This window comes from Chionomys nivalis, chromosome 1, assembly GCF_950005125.1.
Source record: "Chionomys nivalis chromosome 1, mChiNiv1.1, whole genome shotgun sequence".
Lineage (NCBI taxonomy): Eukaryota > Metazoa > Chordata > Mammalia > Rodentia > Cricetidae > Chionomys > Chionomys nivalis.
Genome location: NC_080086.1, coordinates 146,003,189 through 146,027,655, shown reverse-complemented (window position 1 = coordinate 146,027,655; position 24,467 = coordinate 146,003,189). Strand labels below are relative to the sequence as shown.

The window sequence follows — 24,467 nt, the reverse complement described above, 5'->3', positions numbered from 1 at the left end:
AGCACTCGGGAGGCAGAGGCAGGCGGATCTCTGTGAGTTCGAGGCCAGCCTGGGCTACAAGAGTTAGTTCCAGGATACAGAGAAACCCTATCTCAAAAAACTAAAAAATAAAATAAAATAAAATAAAAAATAAATAAATAGAAATAGACCCATGAAGTCTGATCAAGATGACAAGAACCTAAAGTAAGAGCACAGTCTGGAAGAACCAGGGTTGGGGCTGAGAAAGAGACCCTTAGGGAGACTGGAGAAACTTTAAAATGGCGAAGTGCTCCTGGCCTAGGGATAATCACTTGTTACTATACACATTTCCAGACGAAAGAATGGGAATCAGTAGGTAGAAGTTACAAGGAAGAAAAAGTGTTCTTAAAAACTTCTCAAAGAAAATGATCTGACAACCAGGGGCAGTCAGAATTGGAATGGACTGCCTCTGTAGTGATGTAACACTTTGGAAGGTTTTCTTTTGACTATTGCTTTATGAGTGTGTGTTTATGCCACTTGTGTGCAGGTGCCCTTCTAGGCCAGAAGACGGTGTTGGATCTTCAGAACTGGAGTTACTGGTGTGCTGTGGGACAATGGTCTTTTATCCTGTCATTTGTATTTTAAATAAACGCTGATTGGCCAGTAGCCAGGCAGGAAGTATAGGCAGGGCAAGGAGAACAGGACAAACCTGGGAAGAGAAAGACACAGTCTGCAGTTGTCATCCAGCCACAGAAGAAGCAAGATGTGACTGTCTTTCTAAAAAAGGTACTAAGCCATGCAGCTAACACAAACAAGAATGTATTATGTACATTATGTTAATATATGATGTAAGAAAGAGTTAATAAGAAGCCCGAGCTAATAGGCCAACCAGTTTATAATTAATGTAGACCTCTGTGTATTTCTTTAGGACTGAACGGCTACGGGACCAGGTGGGACAGAAACCTCAGTCAACACTGGTGGTTGTGAGCTGCCTAATGTAGGCCATGAGAGCCAAACCTGGGTTCCTAGAACCAAACTTAGATCCTCTGGAAGAGCAGCAAGTACTCTTAACTGCTGAACTAGCTTCCCAGAACCATTTTTTGAAGTGTTTAAACTGAGGGAATGTGTTTTCCTGTCTAATTTCCTAAGAGTATTTTTATTTTTTTTAAAAAAAGCTTGTGTATGTGTTTCTGTACAAATGTATGAGGCCAGAAAGTGACATTAACTGCCTTCCTCAGTCACTCTCCACTTTACTTTTGAGACAGAGTTTCTCACTGAACCTGGTGCTTCCTGATTTTACTTGACACACTGGTTCTCAAGCCCCAGGGATCCCGGGGATCCTGTCTCTGCCTCCCCTGCACTGGGCTAACAGGTTCTCACCGCTGCACATGGCTTTTTTATGTAAGTGCTGAGGATCAAACTCACATCTTCAGGCTCATTACCAGCTGAGCCATCACCTAGTCTCTTCTTAGAAAGAATTTCTAGGGATTTGGCCAAGGGAAATTAGAAATGCACAAAGCGAGAGCACAGCTACACAAGGTAATTAAAACAAACTTATTCTTCCTCTCGAAACGATTCCAGTAAGCCAAGCAGAAGAAAGCCAGGCCAGAGATTCCGGCACAGTATCTGCCTATACCGTATAGAGGTGCAAGGACACAAGGCTCACTGATCATGGCTATCATGAGCAGCGACAGAGTTACAGCCCAGCATCCAGTGCAGGGCTTACACAACAACCGTTGTTGGCGACAGAGTCCGGAGTCTTTCTGGGCCGAAGGTGTTGGTAAATACACTACTAGTGGATACCACAATAAACAGATTGATCTCCAAGTGAAAAAGGGACCATTCTAGAATTTTGGAACAGAGCTGGAGGTGTAGTTTAGTGGTACAGTTTGCCTAGCAGGCATAAGGTCTTAGTTCAATTACTGCATGTGCACGCACACACACACTTCTAGGATGAGAATTTTGATGTTTTTTTTTTTTTTTTTAAGACAGGGTTTCTCTGTAGTTTTGGTACTTGCTCTGGAACCCACATTGTACACCAGGCTGGCCTTGAACTCACAGAGATCTACCTGCCACTTCCTCCCGTGTGCTGTGATTAAAGGTGTGCGCTACTGCCGCCCAGCGTCTGTTTTTTTAAAAATAGGATACAGCAATATGCTCCAGTTTTAACTGATTAACCATGCAAAGTTTAGTCTTGTTTTCTTTTCTTTTCCATATGATGAATGGGAGAGCTGAAGTGCTTGTGTGTTATAAAGTCACTAATGGAATGAAATCTTTCTTTTGCATTCCTGATTTTTGTTTTACCTGTCTTCTGAAGCGGTTGGGCGAGTAGTTATTTCCAGCGGAGTGTGCAGCTGGTTAGAGTAAAAGGTGTCTGACAGGATGTCAGCTCCTTCAAGATCCCTGCAGCAGTAGCCCCTGCCGTGAGCTACCTCCATGCTTCTCGCATAAATTTAGGCAGTCTGGAGAGTAAACAGATAAATGGAAGATGAGGGTGCATTTGGTTTTGGAAACTGTCTTAGTTATCATTACAATGACTTTGCCTTAGATAGGAAAGGAAACATCGATGCACAAAAATCAGTGGCTTGCTTTCTGCCTGCGAGGGTCTGTGGACTCTGTCAAACCTGTTTGACAGAGTCAAACCTGCTTCAGCAACTTCTGTAATAAAAGTAAACTTCGTGGAAATAACTTCAACTGAAGCAAACCCGAAAAGTGGAAATGAACACATGGAGAACCTGTAACGATCAAGTCCCCTACAATCCACTTCTTGACTCAAATTTAACACTATTCAAGAACAATCAGCTGACTTTCTACCGTGGTAGTCTTTCTAAGACGCAGGGAGACTGACTTATTAACAGGTCAGGAGCCTTCCTCTGAAACGGCAGTTCTCAACCTGTGTTTCACAGGGGTCGCCTAAGACCCTCAAAACCCAGATATTTATGACTCTTAACAGCAGCAACGAAAATAATGTTATGGTGGGGGTGTCATCACAACATGAGGAGCTGTAGTAAAGGGTCGCGGAATTAGGAAGGTTGAGAACCACTGCTCTAAAGGCGTTGCGGATTCTAGACAAGGACTCTTCCGTCCACAGTTAAGCCAGGTGGCCCCAGTGGAGGACACTGGGTTCCCCACAGCGCTGGAGCGAAGCCTGCCCCGTGGGAGGACGGAAGAGCCGGCTCAGTGCCACCAGAGGTCGCACGCACCTGACACATCTGCCCGGGAGCTCCGCCCGACCGCGCCTCCCCTTCTTGTCACAAGAGCTGGCGGGTGTCCGCGGGGCGTGGAATTTCGCGGTCTTCCGCACCTGCGGGCCCCGGGAGCGTGCTGGCAGGTGCGGGGGAAGAAGGCCGGAGGGACGGGGGCTGGCCGGGGGCGGGATAGAGGCTGCCTGTGACGGCGACGGTGACCGCGCACTTAGGTAACACATCCTGAGGGTGGGGCGCCCGGCGGCGGGCCCGGAGCGCGGGCCGAGGAGCGGCGGGAAGCTCCCTTGGGATGTTAGGCCGCCCCTCAGGAGGTCCCGGGCCACTACGATCGGAAGCGGGGGCCGGAAGTGAGGGGAGAGGGCTTGGCGGCAAAGGGGAAGGTGGGACAGCGGGCTTTTCCGCCCTGGTCCCACCCCCGGCCCTGGGGTCTTAGCGCCTTCAACCTCAGGCTCCGCCCCCAGCCTCAGACCCCGCCCCGGCCTCAGGCTCCGCCCCAGTCTCAGACCCCTCCCCGGCCTCAGGCTCCGCTCCCAGCCTCTCCCTCTTTGCTTAGGGCTGCGCCGCCTTTTACAGGCTTCAGCCTCGCCCCTCCATCGTAGGCTCCTCCTACACGCCTGTCTCTCCATCTTCCCTGGGCCTGGCCTCCTTCAGCCCCTCCCCCTCCGCTCCTCTGCTTCCAAGGCCCCGCCTCTCCCCTCCCCGCCCCAGGCTTTATATTAGCCCCGCCCCCAGGCCTCAGACAGATTCCAGGCGCCCTCTGGTGGCGTCTGCCTGCCAATCCTCCTTTCCTTCCTGCACTGTGGTCTACAATTGTCCTAGAGCTCCGGGTGTGCTTTCTCAGTCGGAGCTGAGCAGAAGCTCTGGCCCTAAGGAGGAGAGCTGGGAGGTCTCGGGGTGAGGAACACTGTTATAGTCCACTTGCGGTGTGAGCTGTGCTCTAAGTTCCTCAGAGTTACCTAGAAGCCCGAGGCGCTAGGTGCCCCTTCTCCTATGGCGGCTCACCCACCCCATCTCACAGCTCTGAAGAGTTGCAGAGCTCCTGGGAGCCCGCTGTGCACTCCATCAGAGAACGGGGCAGACAGGCTCAAGGCTCAAATTATGGATAGGGTTCTTGTCCCTAAATCAACAGGGTGGGGAGCAAGTTCTGGTCGATGGAAGAGAGGGGGAAGTTTCTCGACATCAGGGGAATTTAAAAACCATTTATCGTCTTGCTTCAAATCTGTACGCCAGCCGTGTTTGGGTTTTCTCAACACCGCCATTGCTTTCTGCAGAACTGAGTATTAAAAACGACTTTGTTTTCACTGTGTTTGAATCTATTTTTATATCCAGCACTGTCGAGCTCTAAGGTGGGATCCGTGGGATTCTACGAGTTAAGCCCTGAGCCTCTTCTATTTTCCTGACCATGGGCTGAATGGGATGGTGGAATGTGGAGACAGTTTATCTGCCTGTCTCAAAGGCCCGGTTCCTCCTGCATTTCCTCAGTTCTGGCTGCAACTTTGACAGGAACTAAAAAAACACAAAACAGAAAACAAAACAAACTGGAGTGGTGGTGTGCACACCTGTAATCCCAACACTTAGAAGCTGGACCACCAGTCTCAGGAGGTTCAAGGTCAGCTACAGTGACTTTGAGGCTGACCTGGCCTACATTAAGACCCCGTCCAAGAAAGAGAAAGGGGAGGTCAGAATAAAGATACCAACCAGACTTAGGTTTCTGAGTTTGGGCCTTTGACAAACAACCTGAAAGAAACTGAAGGCAGAAAGGTGACATTTTGGCAGTGGGGACTGAAAATGAGGCAAGAATGGATTCCTCTGGAACTGTAAGCAAACCCCCAGTTAGATGCTTGCTTCTTAAACCGCCTTTGTTGTGATGTCTCTTCTCAGCAAGAGCACAGTAGTATGCCTCCCTCCCCACCCCAACCTGGAAGACTAGACCCTGCTGGAGATGGGGTGGTGGGTGAGGGAAAGGTGGCTTTGACAGTCTCCCATCGGTTTCGCCTTTCTGATGGAACTCTATCCTGGTCTTTTAGCATTTTGCAGATCCTCTGCGTAAGACCTCCCACTTAACTCCTTGTCTGCCCAGCTCATTCCATGTCCCCGTCTGGATTACTCTTTTCCATTGCTCTTGACTAAATGCCTGCCGGGGTTTCAGAGGGCAGCTCCCACCAGGAAAGACAGTGGCTGGAGATGCTGTCTGAGGTGGAAAGAGCCAGAGGCCGCTCATCACACCCCAGGTGGATCAGCAAGCAGAGAACAGGACCCAAAGCAGGCCTGAGTATACTAACCTGCAAGGCCTGCCCTGGGTGGTCTGCATTTGCCAGTGAGGCCCATGTCCCCAAACAGTGCCACCAGCTGAGGATCAAACACTCAGAAACAGAGCCTGTTGGGGGCCATTGTACATTTACATCATAACACCAGCCTTCTAGTACTTTCCATATTCAGTTTCTCTGTGTTGGGCTTTGGTCCCATTTAGTCATGGCTTGAGTGTTCCTAGGAAGAAATTGGACCTGATAGATGAGTGAGGTATATCTGATGAAGATTCATCGTTGGTCCATGCCTGTGGACGGTGGTTCTACTAGAGAAGTTGTGGCAACTCTAGGTTGAATGTATGTAAAATATAATTTCAAAAGGGGAAATAATGCAAGTCGGTTCATGAAAAGAAGCTGGCATATAATTCCCTTCCAAGAATGAAAGAGAAGGTTCATTAGGAGAAAGGGTCTTGAGGTCATGCTGCAGCCTTGAACTGGGAGAGCATTCGAAAGACTATAGCAGCGTTTAAAACGGATGGACTGAAGCCTCTCTTTAAAACCTGAAGGGAAACCTCATTGAGAGGGAACAAAAGCCAGGAGGCAAGAAAACCACCATCCAGAAGATGACTGAGTAGATGTGGATGCACAGGCCCAGGCCAGAGCAGTCTCCAGAGAAATCCTCAACAAGAAAGATACCCCGCTTCTATAACCTGTCAGAGTAACTGGACCTTTTACATCATGTGACTTAGTTCAACATCACATATGTGACAGTGACTTCTATAACCTGTCAGGGTAGCTGGGCAATCTACGTCATGTGACTTAGCTCAACATCACACATGTGACAGTAAGCATGGGAGAGTCAGATACTGATTAGGGCCATAAACTAGAAGCTGTAAAAGCACAGCACAGCACGACAGAGCACAGCACGGCACAGCACAGCACAGCATGGCATAGTACAACACAGCATGTCACAGCACAGCACAACACAGCACGGCACAACACAGCACAGCACAGCATGTCACAGCACAACACAGCATGTCACAGCACAGCACAACACAGCACAGCACAACACAGCACGGCATGGCACAGCACAACACGGCACGGCATAGCACAACATGGCACGGCACAGAACGGCACAACACAGCACAGCACAGCACGGCACGGAACAGCACAGCACAATACAGCATGGCACAACACAGCACAGCATGGCACAATGCAACACGGCACAGCATGGCATGGCACAGCACTTTGCTTTCTATTGGGGAATAAAATGGCAAGGGTGATGATCTGATCCCCTACTCCCAGACTGAGGGATTTGTTTCTTAAGAGCAATCATTGTTTTAAAGGGGCAAGCCTCTAACAATATGGCTATAACCTCCAGGTTGTAGTACATTTTAATTTTAATTTAATTTTATTTTAATTCAAATGAGTGTAAAAGGTAGAGAAATGTAATTTTAAAAAGTGTATTTATTTTTATTTTATGTACACTGGTATTTTGCCTACAGGTAATGTTTGTGCAAGGGCAGCAGATCCGCTGGAACAGAAGTTCCAGACAGCTATGAGCAGCCATGTGGGTGCTAGGAATTGAACCTGGGTCCTCTGGAAGAGCAGTCAGTGCTCCTAACCGCTGAGCCATCTCTCCAGCCCCTGAGAAATGTAATTATTTTTACCATTGAGTTTCTCAACTAAAACTTCGAGGAAAGGGATACAGTTTTATCTTTTCAAAAGAGCCGTTCTTTGGAAATGCCTCTCCTCTGAAAGGCTGTCTGAGACAATATCAGGATTCACTCGACATGTTTGACCAGCACGCTTGATCCCTAACTCTTGTGGTTTAACCTGTTTGCCTCAGTCAATAGGTAATATGTGTGACTCACACCAGCACAAGCGACCTGCTTATGGCTAGTCACAGTGATTGGATGCTCAGATATGCAATGACTGCTGGTGTCATTAACATCCTCACGCCACCTTTGTGCTTCAGACAGTTTGATCTCCTGCTAATTTTCCTATCCTAGCAGTCCTTCACACAGGGAAGGTAAAAATTTAGAAAGGGAAAGAAATATGCCTAGAATATTGTATCTGGGTTGACAAAAATTCCGGATCATGATGAGACTATTTATCTTCACTTACAGAACTTTCAGGACATATATAATAATTTAAAGATTGAATTATAGTCTATAACCTTTCCTTTAAATCTTGTACAGACCTTTAACAAAGCGGCATTTGGAAAACGAATTAAGTTCTAGAGGGAACTTCTTGACAGGTAAGAATATTTCTTAAATGAAGAAAAATTGGATCTTATTCCTTGCCTAGAAGATGTAAAGACCCTGCCAGTGCTTTTTAAAAATTTACATTTAAAAGCTGAACTTTTGCACCTCCTTGGTCTCGGGTGTGTGTCTACTCACCAGGAAGACAACTAGTGCGCATGCCTAGTCTGCCTTGAAGATCACTCTGCAAAGGAGTCAAACGCCTTTCCCTCATTGTGTCTTTGGAGTATAGTCATCCTCACCACCATTACCCTCTCTCATCCGTTCCCTGCTTCTACTGAAGCCTTTCTCCGCCCCATCAAGCCTTACCCTTCTGGAGCACTGGCAACTTGTCAGTGCCTACACCACTGAAGAAAGTGACATCCCCTCTCCCACCCAACCACCAATTGGCAGGAGTCCTTGGGGACTAGTGTGGCTCGTGAGCCCCTTTGAATGACTTTTTTTTTTAAAATCTATTTATTTATTTATTATATACAGCATTCTCTGCCTGCATGTATGTCTGCAGGTCAGAAGAAGGCACCAGATCTCATTACAGATGGTTGTGAGCCACCATGTGGTTTCTGGGAATTGAACTCTGAACATCTGGAAGAGGAGGCAGTGTTCTTAACCTCTGAGCCATCTCTCCAGCCTCTTGAATGATTTCTTAATGAGAATATTTTTCTCTTGAGTAGTTGTTTTAGCCCATTTTTGTTATATCTGAATATATAATATATATCTGAAGACTGGGTAGTTTCTGTTTGTTTGTTTAGTTCTGAGACATTGTCTCTCTTTGTACTTTTGGCTGTCCTGGAGATCTCCTTGTAGTGTCCTAAGACTCACAGAGATCCACCTGCCACTACTTTCTGAGTGCTGGGGTTAAAGGCCTGTGCCACTATGCTCAGCTGACTGGTTAATTTTTAAAGAATAGAAAGAACCCAATTTAGATTCCATATGTAAGAGTTCTTGCCATATTTTATTTTCTGTCTGTCTGGCTTCACTTACTATAATATCTGAAGTTTGTTTTTCAAGACAGGGTTGTCCGTGTAACCCTGACTGCCCTGGAATTCACTCTGTAGACCAGGCAGGCCTCGAATTCAGAGATCCATAAGCCTCTGCCTCCTGAGTGCTGGGATTAAAGGCATGTGCCACCACTGCTTGGCACATTGCTGATATTTTGACATAGAAAGAACCTTGCTTGTGCTCAGGGGGTATTAGCCTGGTTTAAGCACTCGGGCTCTTCTGGAGGATGTGCTAGACTCAGAGGGACATTCACCTTCACCTCCTATGATCTGTTAAATGACGGAGACTATCTACTAGTTTAAAGTTTAAAAGCCCCTAAGACCACCAACCTAGCATTGCATGTGCAGTGTGCTGTGCACACACAGGGAGACCTAAAGACCTAAAGACCTTTTGCTCTAGTGGAGATTGCCCTTTCGGCTTAAGAACTTAAGGTTGGTAACATACAGATGGGAAACATCTTCTGCCCCCCAGTGGTTAAAAGTAATTTTGCCATGTTGACTCCGCATCACTGTTTCAAATTACAAAGGGAAAAGACACAATTCTTTTTGAAAGTGTGAAAACTGTGTGATGCATTGCCATAGCTAATTACTTTTATTGCATTTTTTTACAACGGAGGAACAATAAATTCTGCTTTATTAACCACACTGTACCAGTGCCTAGAAATCTGGGCAAGAAGTAAAATCAATTTTGTGATATTTTCCCTTCAGGATTAAACTAATGTTTTTCGATTTCTACAAAGAGAATGTTAATTTGACGTCAATCTAGCTATAATTTAGTTTTATTCCTGATTCGAATAGTGATTTTCCTGTTTGGCTCCTTTCATATTTCAGTTCCTAGATTGAGGATGAGGATATGGGTAATAAATAATTCTTGCTATTTCCTTAGCTGCAATTAGGATGATAGGCATCACATTCATTGTATGTTGTGAGGGGAGAATGCCAGGATGCATTCTGTATGGAATGCTCTCAGTGGTTGTCTTTGGGCATCTTTTGGGCTAGTTGTTAATGCAGAGCCTCAGAAATCAAGCGCAAAGTTTTTAATTTTAATTGACTTCAACATGAAGCACATGGGAAGTAATGCAATGAGCGAGTTCTAAAGTTCAAGGGAGAGTGTTGTGAAATGGCACACAAGCCATCATGGCTTTCATTTTTTAAGGAAATCGAACTAATCAGACTCCTCATTGTCAAGGCCATCCTGAAAGGTCTCCTCATAGCCAACTGCTCCCAGAAAGCTGTGCTCTTCCGGGTATTTCCTTACCAGCCCTGAGCTGGGACCCAGGTCTGCTGAGTATGTCAAGAGCCATGAGTGACTAAAAGGGGAGAGACAATATTGACAACATAGCCTCCTTCAAGACATGCTTAAAGACAGTGAAAGGAAAATATTTAGGTGGAAAGTTCTAACATTTTTTTTGTTTGTTTGTTTTGTTTTTCGAGACAGGGTTTCTCTGTGGTTTTGGAGCCTGTCCTGGAACTAGCTCTTATAGACTGGGCTGGTCTCGAACTCACAGAGATCCGCCTGCCTCTGCCTCCCGAGTGCTGGGATTAAAGGCGTGCGCCACCACCGCCCGGCTAGTTCTAACATTTTTGGATGATGGAGGATAATAGAGTCCAGGCCTTTTGAAAACCATCAACCTTGTTGTTTTCATGGGATGATTATTTGTTTTTAAATTTTTTTTTGCATATGCTCAAATTGTATCAGCATGCATATAAAGAATAGAATCAGACTCCAGAAAAAGACTAGTGAAATATATTTAATCTATTGAATTGTAAACTTATAGGGGGTTAAGATGCTAAATGTTATGTTATATGATATTTTTCACAATAAAAGTTAATTTCAAGAGGTAAGCAAAATCGTCCCAATTTATTTATTATTTATTTATTTTGTATACTCTGCCTGCACGTGTGTCTGCAGGCCAGAAGAGGGCACCAGATCTCATTATGGATGCTTGTGAGCCACCATGTGTTTGCTGGGAATTGAACTCAGGACCTCTGGAAGAGCAGCCAGTGCTTTTAATCTCCGAGCCATCTCTCCAGCCCCCAGAAACTCCCTCAGTTTAAAGAACACAACAGTGAATGAAACATGCACCATCTGATAAGCAGTCCAGGTGCTGCATCCGCTAATAACTGGGAAGTTGGTGTGAACTGGGAATAATGAAGAGGGAAGGTGCTTGCTGGGTAATCTTTCCTAACGGAATCCTCCTGAATTTAGAGCTACAGCCATCCCACGGCCTAAGGACAGACGGTTCCGGAAATGCTGGAGGCTATTACAGGAGGTAACAAGTCAGGTGTTTGTTTTTCACTCCGCTAAACAAGTTTGTTTGACCCATCTGCTCCGGATGTACTTGATCACGTGTGGACAGGAGGTTCACAGGCAGGAAATACGCTGGGATGTATGCTTGTCCCTGATCTGGCCTGATGGGAAATAAGCTGCTGCAAAACTTGATTTGGGGCCATTTTTTTCTAGGGAAACAGAGGGACGTGGCCACAACCCATCCACCTGGCCAGTATCTAATTAAAGCTTGCTACAAATTTGGCTTCAAATCATGATAGTGGTCTTATTTTCTACCAGTGGGATTAATAGCACCAACTCAGGACTTACTTTTTTTTTCCATACATTTTTGTGTGAGAAGAAGGAAGTCTTTCTTGGTTAGAACAGTATTATTTAGGTTTTCTGTTGTATGTTCCTGTATCCAAATTTGACCTGTCTCCAGGGATTCTGGTTGATAGGAAACAGGCTTTCCTGATGAAGGAATTTACATAGACACAGGTACAGAAGCCAGGGTTTTCAGAAACTAGCTTGCAGCTTGGTTTTCCCACTATGCAGTGTGGTAACTTCCTGTGATAACTTCAAAAGGAGGGGGACCATGAGATGTCCCAAGCACATCTTTAAGAAGGTTAAAAAAAAAAAAAAAGCACACAGGACATAGGAGCCAGGATATTCACTTTCTGGCCTATTCCATTTCCTTGGTCACAGTTAGGTGAGCACCGGTCTTTCATTTTTCTCATGAGGAATTGCCCAGAATCAGGACACTTTTTTCCTTTTTTTTTCTATTTTCTGAAGTCATTGTCATAGTATGATGTATGGAATGTGGTGCTGAGGCCACGCAGAAAAATCACTTCCGTGAAGATCATCGCTGTATCAGATGGGCCCAGGCCCAGCTTTCCCTGAAGCCCTCTACGCTAGAAGAAGAATCTGTCGCCATGATTCTTTTTGGGATCAAAATCTCTCCTGATAGGGCTGGAGAGAAGATGCAGTGGTTATGAGCGCTTGCTCTTGTAGATGGTCTGGGTTCTTCTGATCTCCACGGGTACCAGGGATGCGCATGGCACACATACATACAACCAAAACACTCATACTTAAAATAAAAAGATCTCTATGAAATTTCCAGGAACTCTGCACTCTCTAGGAAAATCTGGGCCCTGCTAAGGAGTCAGAGTAAGTACCCTCCTAGCAGCTGTCAGTGCTCCTTCCTAGAAGCCATTCCCCTGCACTGCAGGAGGTCAAAGGTGAAGCCTTCCCTGAAACATCAACATTCAATAGCTGTCAAATTTCCAGTGCAGATAACTAGCTGTAAGACGAGGTTGAAAGTTAGTTACACTGAGTCTAGATCCCTCTCTCACGCAGAGATAGAAAGGAGAGCACTTAGGTTTGGTGAAAGTTTTTTTTTCCCCCAAGGGAGTCCCTACGTACCTTGCTATCAATTCCCCCTACCTGAGCCTTTTCTTCCCTTTTTTGAGGAAATGTGTTTCGTGTAGTTTAGAGATACAAAGACTCCAAAAGTTAGAGGCCTGGGGAGCAGGTAAGAGTCACCTTGAAATCCTGCCTAAGTTGGGAGGGTGAGCTGGGCCTGGCAAGCTGTGGCAAGCTGCGGGCTTCCTGAGAGAAAGTGACTTAAGCCCTTCCTACTCAGGGGTCCCCGGAGGAGAAATGGGGTGTGTGGGGTGGAAATCCAGGCTCCAGGACTCTGTCCAGGGCAGCCTGGGAAAGGGATTATGGGAGACACTAGGGTTACAGGCAAAGGTCTAGCCTCTGGTTTTGAGAATCCATCCAGCCTGCCCAGAACGGTCTTCTCAGCCTGACTGAGAGGAAGCACAGAGACCGGAAGGAAGCTGCTAGCTCACCCACCCTGTGGTCTCCAAACTCGGGCGAGGCGAGGATGGGGTGGGGTGGTGGGGGTGGTTAATAAACTCTGAATACCAATTGAGATACTGCTTACCCTAGGACCAAGGCTTTGTATGTGTGTATATGTGCTTATTTTTCCTAATTTTGAGTCTCTTTTTTATTATACATAGAAAAATTATGGTTGAGTATATTTGTAGGGTTCAATGAGATGTTATTGTTTTTTCTAAGGTGGAAGTAATAAATCAAGTTAATTAAGCGTGGTGTATGTTTTCCTTAGAAAGGCCAAAGAGGGCTGGGAGATGGTTCAGTGATTAAGAGCACTTGCTACTCTTCAGAGCACCCAGGTTCGATTCCCAGCACCTACATGGCAGTTCAAAACAGTAAGTCCACTTCTAGGGCATCCGATGTCCTCTTCTGGCCTCTGTCAGTGCCAGGCATGCCTGTGGTACACAGACACACATGTAGGCAAAACACCCATATAAAATAAAAAATAATAACGATAATGGCAGACAAATATTGTGGGATATTTGTACACTGTGTGAAAATGTATGGCTGTGATTGTTGTAATAAAAGCTGAATGGCCAGTAGCTTAAAAGAGGGTAGGCAGGACTTCGGGGACAGAGAGGACTCTGGGAAGAAAGCTGGAGTGTCAAAGCAGACATGGAGAGGAGACAGGAAGTGCAAGATGAAAGAGAAGTAATGACACGTGGCAGAACATGGATTAAAAATATGGATTAACTTAAGTTATAAGAGCTAGTTGAGACAAACCTAAGCTAAATGCCAAGTTTTCATTAATTCATAATAAGTCTCCAGGTCATTATTTGTGAACTGGCTGCCCAAAGATAGTTCGACAAGAAAGCTTGCTACAGACTACCTTTTCTTTCTTTCTTTCTTTCTTTCTTTCTTTCTTTCTTTCTTTCTTTCTTTCTTTCTTTCTTTCTTTCTTCCTTCCTTCCTTCCTTCCTTCCTTCCTTCCTTCCTTCCTTCTTTCTTTCTTTTCTTTCTTTTTTTTTGAGACAAGGTTTCTCAGTAGCTTTGGATTCTGTCTTGGAACTAGCTTTTGTAGACCAGACTAGCCTCAAACTCACAGAGATCTGCCTGCCTCTGCCTCCGGAGTGCTGGGATTAAAGGCATGCACCACCCCCACCCGACTTTTTGTTCTTTTTTTAAATTAATTTTTGTCATTTATTTTACATACCAACCATAGTTTTCTTTCCCTCTTCTCCTCCCATTCTGTCTACCCACCTCCTGCCTCTCTACCTCCTTCTACTCCTCTGTTCAGAAAAGGCCAGACCGCCCATAGGAGTCATCAAGGCATGGCATATCAAGTTGAGGCAGGACCAAGATCCTCCCCCTGCATCAAGGCTGGGAGAGGCAACCCAGCATGGGGAACAGGTTCCAAAAAAGCCAGTTCATGCACCAGGGACAAGTCCTGATCCCACTGTAGGAGCCCCTAGCTTTTGGTCCAGAGTCCATGAGCTCCCACAAGCTCAGGTCAGCTATCTCTGTAGGTTCCTCCATCATGATCTTGACATCTCTTGCTCATACAATCCCTGCTCCCTCTCTGCAACTGGACTCCCAGACTTGGCTCAATGCTTGGCTGTACATCTTTTCATCTGCTTCCATCACTTACTGGATGAAGGCTCTCTGATGACAAGTAGGTTACTCACCAGGAAAAGGCCATAGCGTTTAGGCACCCTCTCTACTATAGTCAGGAGCCTTAGTCTTAGTCTTGTGGATTTCTGGGAGTTTCCCTGGCATCAAGTTTCTCCCTAACCCCAAAATGGCCTCTTCTATCAAGAAGTCTCTTTCTCCCTCTCCATCCTGCCCCCAACTCAAACAATCAAATCCCTCATGTTTCCACACCCCACCCCCTGCCAGTTTACCCCGGAGATCTCATTTATTTCCCTTTCCCAGGGAAATCAACGTGTCCCTCTTAGGGTCCTACTTGTTACCTAGCTTCTCTGGGGCTGTGGATTGTAGCCTGGTTATTCTTTGCTTTACATCTAATATCCACTTATGAGTGAGTACATACCATGTTTGTCTTTCTGGGTCTGAGGTACCTCACTCAGGATGATTTTTTTTCTAGTTCTATCCATTTTGCTGCAAATTTCAAGATGTCATTTCTTTTTACCACTGAGTAATACTCCATTGTGTAAATGTACCACATTTTCTTTGTTCATTCTTCAGTTGAGGGACATCTAGGTTGTTTCCAGGTTCTGGCTATTGTAAGTAATGGTGCTATGAACACAGTTGAGCAAATGTCCTTGTGGTATGAGTGTGTATCCTTTGGGTATAGATTGATATAGTTGAGTCTTGAGGTAGATTGATAAACAATTTTCTAAAAACCCCCATACTGGTTTCCAAAGTGACTGTACAAGTTTGCATTCCCACCAGCAATGGAGGAATGCTCCCCTTACTCCATATCCTCTCCAACATAGGCTGTCATTAGCATTTTTGATCTTAGCCATTCTGACAGGTGTAATCAGAGTCATTTTGATTTACATTTCCCTGATAGCTGAACAATTCTTTAGGTGTTTCTTGGTCATTTGAGATTATTCTGTTGAGAATTCTCTTTTTAAGTCTGTACCCCATTTTAAATTGGATTATTTGGTATTCTGGTGTCTAGTTTCTTGAGTTCTTTACATATTTTGGAGATTAGTTTTCTGTCTGATGCAGGGTTGGAATCCTTTCCCATTTTGTGGGCTGCTGTTTTGTCTTATTGACAGTGTCCTTTGCCTTACAGAAGCCTTTCAGTTTCTTTTTTTTAAAAATTTATTTATTTCTTTATTAAAGATTTCTGCCTCTTCCCCGCCACCGCCTCCCATTTCCCTCCCCCTCCCCCATCCAAGTCCCCCTCCCTCATCAGCCCAAAGACCAATCAGGGTTCCCTGCCCTGTGGGAAGTCCAAGGACCACCCACCTCAATCCAGGTCTAGTAAGGTGAGCATCCAAACTGTCTAGGCTCCCACAAAGCCAGTACATGCAGTAGGATCAAAACTCAGTGCCATTGTTTTTGACTTCTCAGCAGTCCTCATTGTCCACTATGTTCAGCGAATCCGGTTTTATCCTATGCTTTTTCAGACCCAGGCCAGCTGGCCTTGGTGAGTTCCTGATAGAACATTCCCATTGTCTCAGTGTGTGGGTGCACCCCTCGCAGTCCTGAGTTCCTTGCTCGTGCTCTCTCTCCTTCTGCTCCTGATTTGAACCTTGAGATTTCAGTCTGGTGCTCCAGTGTGGGTCTCTGTCTCCTTTCTTCGCCTGATGAAGGTTAATATTCAGGAGGATGCCTATATGTTTTTCTTTGGGTTCACCTTCTTATTTAGCTTCTCTAGGATCACGAATTATAGGCTCAATGTCCTTTATTTATGGTTAGAAACCAAATATGAGGGAGTACATCCCATGTTCCTCTTTTTGGGTCTGGCTTACCTCACTCAGGATAGTGTTTTCTATTTCCGCCCATTTGCATGCAAAATTCAGGAAGTCATTGTTTTTTTACTGCTGAGTAGTACTCTAATATGTATATATTCCATACTTTCTTCATCCATTCTTCCATTGAAGGGCATCTAGGTTGTTTCCAGGTTCTGACTATTACAAACAATGCTGCTATGAACATAATTGAGCATATACTTTTGTTGTATGATAGGACATCTTTTGGGTATATTCCAAGAGTGGTATTGCTGGGTCCAGGGGTAGGTTGATCCCGAATTTCCTGAGAAACTGCTACACTGCTTTCAAAAGTGGTTGCACAAGTTTGCATTCCCACCAGCAATGGATGAGTGTACCCCTTTCTCCACAACCTCTCCAGCAAAGGCTATCATTGGTGTTTTTGATTTTAGCCATTCTGACAGGTGTAAGATGGTATCTTAAAGTTGTTTTAATTTGCATTTCCCTGATCACTAAAGAAGTTGAGCATGACCTTAAGTGTCTTTTGGCCATTTGAACTTCTTCTGTTGAGAATTCTCTGTTCAACTCACTGCCCCATTTTATAATTGGGTTGATTAGCCTTTTACGGTCTAGTTTCTTGAGTTCTTTATATATTTTGGAGATCAGACCTTTGTCAGTTGCAGGGTTGGTGAAGATCTTCTCCCAGTCAGTGGGTTGCCTTTTTGTCTTAGTGACAGTGTTCTTTGCTTTACAGAAGCTTCTCAGTCTCAGGAGGTCCCATTTATTCAATGATGCCCTTAATGTCTGTGCTGCTGGGGTTATACGTAGGAAGTGATCTCCTGTGCCCATGTGTTGTAGAGTACTTCCCACTTTCTCTTCTATCAGGTTCAGTGTGTTTGGACTGATATTGAGGTCTTTAATCCATTTGGACTTGAGTTTTGTGCATGGTGATAGATATGGATCTATTTCATTCTTCTACAGGTTGAAAGCCTTTCAGTTTCAGGAGGTCCCATTTATCAGTCAGACTGATAGTTCTTGAAGAGCAAAGTTCATGGCATCTGGTAGATTTCCAGCCAGGGCCAGGGGAAGTACATAGATTTTTGTACACCTCTTCTCCATCCTACTTCCCTGATGTAGTCAAACAGGAAAGTGCCAGGCCCTGGGTTTGTTTTCCAGTACCACAAAATAAAAAAGAGTATACATAGAGGTCTGTGTGACCTAAAAACTCATCCAGGAGTTTCATGACTACGTCTCTAATGCTCTTTGAAGTGGTCCTCCAGTGACCTATGACCGCTCCCCTCCCCACCAGGCTCAGCTTACATCTCCATACACCCACAATGGGGCCTCAGCCGCCAACACATGAACCCTTGAGGATCACATTCAAATCATTTCCAAACTTTAGCATCAAGCCTCGGACCCTGTGAAACTGCACAGGTTACAGGTCCATGAAGCCACTCTGGGGTGAGCAACAAAGGCCCGCAGATGAGAGACCTGGAGGGTCCCTGCTGTAGCTCCCTCTGCCTGGAAGCCAAGTGCCATGGTCTGAACAGCTTATGCTTGTTTATGGGCTGGATATTTGGCAGTAGTTTTGGAGGGTTGCAGGAGATAATAGGGGTCATAACCTTTGAAAGGGGCAGGTCTTATTTTCTATTGCTATAAGAAAATCTTCAAACTGGGTGCCAGATTTTAAAAAGACATGATTTAACCCACACTTTTGGAGGCTCAAGAGCACAGTGCTGTCATCTGCTCAGCACTGATGAGGACTCATGGAAGCGCGGGCACAGGAGAGAATAGCTGTTGGGAAGAACGCAGTGAATCCAGAAAGGCTGCCCTGAGATCTAACGGGGTGATGTGCTACACAAACAAGTCCTCCAGGGACAGATGTGAGAGTAGACGTTAAACAGCAGGAAAGAGGCGGTAAAGGGACCGCATGGAGTGACTGCTGGCGCAGCTACAACGGATTAAAAGGTGACTTTCTCAGTTCTCAGATCATCCTGGCTCTCAGAGTCCACATGGTACTGTATAGCAGGAAGGAGAACCGCAGCTTTAGTCTCTCAAGCCTCAGTGTTGCTCATGGGGTCTATGTCTGTGTCTGCGTGTGTGTGTGTGTGTGTGTGGCGGGGGATGTTGTAAGACTTCCGGGCAATTCCCTGGGACGCTGAAGCGCCATAGAAACCTTTCCTGTTCTTCTGTGACCGGTGTATGCACCACGTTTTTACTGGAAAGGTGCCTGGGCCTTTCTTTCTGGCAATAGGAGGGTACACGAGAACAAATGAGAAGCAGTAGGAAGAAAGTGAGCAGCAGCTAGGCCCCCCAGGTCGGCGATTGAGGCAGTGTGGAAGCCTGGTGCTGCTTCCCGAATAATTCACTGGAGAAGCTGCAACCTCACACAGCTGGATGAGCATCTGGCACCCTGCATTCCTTTCACTCTCTGTCCACCCGAACACTCTGGAGAAAGGGACAGACTGTTTCCCAGGTTACCATGTTTCCTCCCACCACACCGCAGCTGAGGTAGTTTCCCATCAAATCAGAGGCTTACATTTTTAAATGAAGTGCTAGGGATACATTAGAGGTGAGTTTCCGGATATAGATACAAGGACATTGAACCTGTCCCCTATCATGGTCTCCCTTTTATCCAGCTATGGTCTCAGGGTTCCTCTGTCCTATAAAATTACACAGAGAGCTAGCTGTCTGGCTTTAAACTCCAGTCTGTCACAGACTCCCTAACAGTGACACAGATAAATCACTTTAAAACACGTTCACAAGTGATTTGTTACTTGGTCCACTTCCTTGTCAATCACCAATTTTCCCCCATATTATCTGTCAGGTGATCCTTCTATTTAATTTTTTAACAAGTGTAATTGTGCACATGATTTTTGTGTGTTTGTCTAATTAGGAAGTTCCCTTGCAACATGCAGGAAGAATCCCCATGTCGTACAGAGGTATGTGTTTGTACAAGACATATTTTTCCTTTTTCGAGTAGGATTTTCTCCACGTGTGAGAGCAGCGAGGGGAGATGCAACCTCCTCTCATCTGTAGTGCTGGCAAGGCAGCCCAGGCTTGACCTCTGAGGGCACCAGACTGTCTGATGGGGCTCTGCAGACCTGAGGGTATGGACTGCAGAAACAGACCCAAGGAGATGGGCAGGGGCTCTGCCCAGGGGTGTCCTAGCTAGGCCTCATAGGTTCAGGGGAGAACAGGAGCTGGCAGGAAGCCAAGGCTGATTGTGTCTCTGCACCCTGGGAGGTTTTTCTTCAAATGAATATAGAAAAAAGCCCTCCCCCCTCCCGCAGCTCCACACCCATAATCTCAGCAGCTGGATGGCAGAGCTGGAGGTGGAGGTGGGTCTCGCTCAGCAGGTTCCCACAGACTTAGTGAGAGAGAGGCAGGAAGTACTCAATGCTGGATGGGGGCATGGGGAGGAAGGGACATGTTCATGATTTTATAATGTGTGATCATGTAGGTCAGTTTCTCTCTCATTCTCTTCTTCTCTCTCCCTCAGTGGTTCCCTCCCTTCCTCTCTCTCTTCTCCCTCCCTTCCTCCCTTCTCTTCTCCCTTCCTTCTTCCCTCTCTCTTTTCTCTTCTCCTTCTTCTCCTCCAGCCCTTCCCTCCCTCCTTCTCTCTTTTTTCCTTTTCTCCCTCCCTTCCTCCCTCTCTTCTCCTTCCTCCTTCCCTTTTTACTTCCTTCCCTCCCCCTTTTCTTCCCTCCCTCCTTCCCTCCCTCCCTTCCTTTTCTTCCTTCCGTCTTTCCTCCTCCCTCCCTCCCTTCCTCCCTCCCTCCTTTCCTTCCTCCCTCCTACTTCCCCCCCTCATTAGACAAAGGCATCTTTATTTGCAATATTGTTTTATTCTGATAAAAGTTACTTCAACTTTATATTACAAGTTGATAACCGTCTTGACTTAGTTAATAACCGTCAGCATAACCTGTACTGACAGGAAAAACTGGTGCTCTTCCTTGTCAACACCACAGAGCTGTCTAGGCTACAGGTCACAGCTTCATAGCATCTTGAAGGATGGGATGAAGGATGGGATCCAGGCTTCCTATTTTTCGTGTTTTCCTTCTGCATCTTCTGTTTCCGTGAATGCTTGTCTCCTTAAATATAACAGGAGAGAGTGTTCTCATCTATCAGAGCACTAGCAAGCAAGGTACATAAAGATACAGCCCATCCTGAGTGTGCAGGTACACTGGTCTCAGCAGTTGGGAAGCAGAGGCAGGAGGATCTCTCTGAGTGTGAACCCAGCGTGGTCTATAGCCAGTTCCAGACCAGTCAGATCTACACAGTGAGGTGACGTCTCAAAGGAGAAAAGCATTTTAGGATACTTACTTATGTTTTAGCTGTAGAGGGTTGCAATTGAAATGAATGAGATCCTGGTGGATTTTGAATTTGTGATGGGCACTTTTCATTGACTTGGCTGTCCAAGTCTATCTTGTATTATAACCCAGGGCTTCAGCAAAAATGGCAGCAATCCTCCATCTCCCAATGACTGAGGCCCCTACCCATGTCTGGGCCCCATTTGTCTGCGTTTTGTTCACCCTCTACCCTCTGCCCTTGCCCCAACCTCTTTCCTTGCTTTTGGTCCTGCAAAAGGGATCCCAGCTCTCTCTGGCTCGCCTTGCTTCAGGGCCTTCACTTACACTCAGCCTTTAGTTTGGAAATGACCCCTCTCCTCCTCACAGCCTGCACATTCAGAGGCATGGGGTTCTCTCTCATGGATGCACATTCATAAAGCCGCTCTTCAGACAGTCATTCACTCTCTCCAGTACCCAGGGCTTACTAGGGGGCAGTCACAGGTCTAGGCCCTAGGAATATGGCCGCAGATTAAATGATGGGATTTATAGTAATGAAAGTCTATCCAAGGTAACTGATCCTAAACATTTAAGTCAGAAGGCAGTAAGTTTCTTGGGAACAGCAGATGAGGTGTACTCTGAAACAGCCCCTCTGACAGAGTCTGCAGTCCCACCTCTCCAGCTCTTAACAAAAGTCTTGACTTGTACTTCATATCAAAAGACTTTTTTTTTTTAAAAGTATATAGTCACTATTAGAAATAACATTTTCTAATCTTATATAATAACTAATACTCTGATTTATATGTAGTGGATAGCAAATATTTGTTAATTAGTACAAGAATGGTCGTAGGAGGATTCATTTATAAAACGAGATGCATAGCACCTGCCTGGCCAGCATGGTGGTAGCTCCGTGGCAGAGCACCTGCCTGGCATCTGTAAGGCCCACATTCCATCTCCTCCCACACCATCCCGATGTAGTTGGGGAGGGGGGAGTCCCTGCACCTGCCCTCTGATGATGGTGTGAGCTGGAACATTGAACCACATGTCAGAGCCTAAATCTGCAACCCTGCCATTGCACGCACTTAGTGTGTGGCCTACAGAGTTGCCAGCCTGCTGGCAGCATGTGACCGGTCTTCCTACACCCGTCCTTGAAGAGCTCAGGATGTACAGGTGTTTGCTTACTTGGGTGTTGTCTTTGTCCCTCTGAGAAGCTGGCTTTTTTAGCACTCCGCTGTGACAGTACGGGGTACACATTGCCAGTTCTCTGACCGTGGAGCTGGCCCGCGTTCCTACACTTACCTCGGTTGCTTCCCACCAGGACTCTGGATTTCTTGATGCTGGCAAGTCATGGCGTGGAGCAGCTCACTGGCAGCCAGTGGATGCAAGGATCTCTGTAGCCAGTGACTCAGTGTCTTGGGGATGCTTCGGGCTGTTGTTCTCCCAAACCTTTGGGGCAGGCTGGGAACGCGGTTCAAGATCCCTGCCTCCATGTTGGCCCAAGCCCTGGGGCTTCTCCCCTCTTCCGTGGTCCTCCCAAATCTCAGGGGCAGGTTGGCTGCTGAGTGGGGCACTTTGTTGGCAGGGGCTGGACTCATCTTAATAACATTCTTTGCCCCCAAATCTTTTAGTTCTTGAAAACTGACACTTCTTTCCTTTTCCCCTTTTGGGATTCCTCTAGGCTATAATTAGAAATGGCAATTAAAATAATTTATTATTATTACAAGCCATAGATTAAATCCTAAATTAACTTAAATCCAGACTTTAATCTGCAGACTTGCTATAGCTATAAACAAAGTTTGTGTTCCTATATGCAGAATTTTTAAATAAATAATTTGTATTACACTTCTTAAAGCAATCTAGTTTCTCTGTCCCTTGACTATTGTAAGACAACTATAAAATATTAATAAAAATATACATAGCGAGAGCAGCAGGAATATAATGAAGTATTGAAATGAGGCGAACATTTATTTTATTGCAGTTATTTTCTTTCAAGTTTTTGATTCATATTGTTTATGGAATATTTTATACGTTTATATTATGACTTTGGAGAACACTATTCCCTTTACACGCCGTGTGTGTCACCTCTCTCTTTAAAGGTCAAATGGCACACAGAATTGTATCTAGCCTAGCCAGGGCATGGCCTCTAGGCAGTCCCATTGAGTTTCTTTCTCTTCTCTTCTCTGTCATATTCCAAGTTCCACTCTAAAACCATGCTTCAAAAAAACCAGTTGCATTTTAATTAGACTACAATTTACATTTTTAGTGACAAGCCCAACTTAGTGCGTGAGTTACTGTACGTCCAGGAAACCTACTCACTGGGCTCATATTGAAGCACAGTGAATATTTAGTTAGACTTGGTTCTACCTTGAACATTGAACCACATTTAAAAATGTAATAATTACTTTCTGCTTATAATCTAAGTGATAATACTAACCAGAAACTTTGCAGAACATATAAACACCCAGAATAAATATAACTCATAGTTCCCTGATGTAGGGATGGACAGCTTAACTAGATTTAAAGATACCACAAACTTACCAGCTTGTAATTGCTAAGGAGAAAACACAAGTGTTGTGCTTGTCATACAAGCTTCCAGCTGAAATGCATCCAGATCTTATTTCTAAAGCTCTCTGTTACAAGCATGCATCTTTGAGTCAACTGATATGGATCAATTCACCTTTTCCTTGCTAAGTATCCCATGCTGGGTACAGTAAGTGTCATTGGAGAGATCAGGTTGATTCTATTAAAGTGACATCATATATTGTCACAGAAAAGCTGAAGTGTGACAGAAAACCAAAATCAAAAATAAAACAAATCATAAACTTTTTTTTTTGCTTACTGTCTGCAAAAGCGTTAGATTCAGGACAAATAGGGTGTGCATGTACATAGTTTATATTAGTGTGTATGTATAGAATGTCAGTTACGTTAGTATGTACACACAGAATGTCAGTTATATTGGTGTGTATATATAGAATGTCAGTTATATTAGTGTGTACGTATAGAATGTCAGTTATATTAGTGTGTATGTATAGAATGTCAGTTATATTAGTGTGTTTATGTATATAGACTGTCAGTTATATTAGTGTGTTTATGTATATAGACTGTCAGTTATATTAGTGTGGATGCTTATAATGTTCATTGTATTAGGTAGATTTTAAGACTTACCTGGAGATATTTGTCATCCTTTTCTTGGCTGTGAAAATTGGGCATCATTAATTCATCTGTACAGAAGATGTTTGGTGTTAGTAAGCTTAAAGTGGCTAAAGTCAACAAAATGAATCGTTTTGATGAAATAATGTCCATTTTCTCTAAATCCAAAATTGAGTTAGTATGTTCAGCCTGGTGCCTATGAGCCTATGAGCCGGGAACTCACTGTGTTTTTATACTGTAACAGATGAATTCCACACATTGCAAGTAGTAATATTAATTAGAGTGTGCAACTGAAATATGCATGTAAGGAATGTGCCTAATTCATTCTAGGGGGACAGCAATGTTTGTGTTTGCAAATCCATTGACTTTGAAAAGAATTTTCCTCATTATGAAGGCCCTCCTAATTAGGAAAGATTGGGGCAACAGTCATTAGGATTCCAAACAACCAGGATGTTTTATTTCTCTGAGCTTAAACAAGAAATCTTTTGTTTTTGATGCTTTTGTTAGTTTTTGAGCGATGCTTTAAAAGGAAAAGAGAAAAGATTCAATATCCGCTAGCTGTGCTTTGAAAGCATTCGGACAAAAGAGTTAGGCATAATGTTTTCAAAATGTCAGATAAAATTAAGAATGTGAAAAAGTTGTAAGCCACATAGGACCCCAATAAAATGCCACAAATTAATTATTTTTGTTAAATGTTGTTCCGTTATCACAAAGTTTCAAGAGTAAATGTCAGCTGTCAGGAGGATGAGCAGCAGGGAAAATGTTCAGTAGGCATTCCGGGAGGCGGTTCAGCCACTTTGTGATTTGCCCTAAGGGTCTAATTTGGCAAATGTGTATAAATCACCAG

The 24,467-nt window shown here is 44.9% G+C and overlaps 2 protein-coding genes across 2 annotated transcripts in view; both read right to left on the bottom strand.

The window, feature by feature from the left end:
* Positions 1–3,218, bottom strand: part of Spmip4 (sperm microtubule inner protein 4) — a 33,583-nt gene extending 30,365 nt beyond the window's left edge. Inside the window, exons 1-2 of the mRNA XM_057784693.1 lie at positions 3,162–3,218; positions 2,263–2,420 (exon numbers count right to left, since the gene is read on the bottom strand). Coding sequence (XP_057640676.1) covers positions 2,263–2,396 — 134 coding nt within the window. The 5' untranslated portion in view covers positions 2,397–2,420; positions 3,162–3,218. The remainder of the gene's footprint in view (positions 1–2,262; positions 2,421–3,161) is intronic.
* A 16,918-nt stretch (positions 3,219–20,136) lies between these two features.
* Npvf (neuropeptide VF precursor) lies at positions 20,137–23,803 on the bottom strand. Its single transcript, XM_057791021.1, has 3 exons — positions 23,636–23,803; positions 21,770–22,149; positions 20,137–20,275 (listed from the first exon to the last, which is right to left on the bottom strand). The coding sequence occupies exons 1-3, from the start codon at positions 23,771–23,773 to the stop codon at positions 20,224–20,226; spliced, it is 570 nt and encodes a 189-aa protein (XP_057647004.1). The 5' UTR covers positions 23,774–23,803; the 3' UTR covers positions 20,137–20,223.
* Positions 23,804–24,467: the final 664 nt, after the last annotated feature.

What these genes read in the sequence shown, in the direction of transcription:
- Npvf (XM_057791021.1), bottom strand. Translation starts at nt 23,773, where the DNA reads ATGGACATTATTTCATCAAAACGATTCATTTTGTTGACTTTAGCCACT. An exon ending in AGGATGACAAATATCTCCAG is followed by an intron (nt 22,150 to 23,635) that starts GTAAGTCTTAAA and finishes TTCTAATTATAG; the next exon opens with CCTAGAGGAATCCCAAAAGG. An exon ending in CCTGGTGGGAAGCAACCGAG is followed by an intron (nt 20,276 to 21,769) that starts GTAAGTGTAGGA and finishes GTTATATTTAAG; the next exon opens with GAGACAAGCATTCACGGAAA.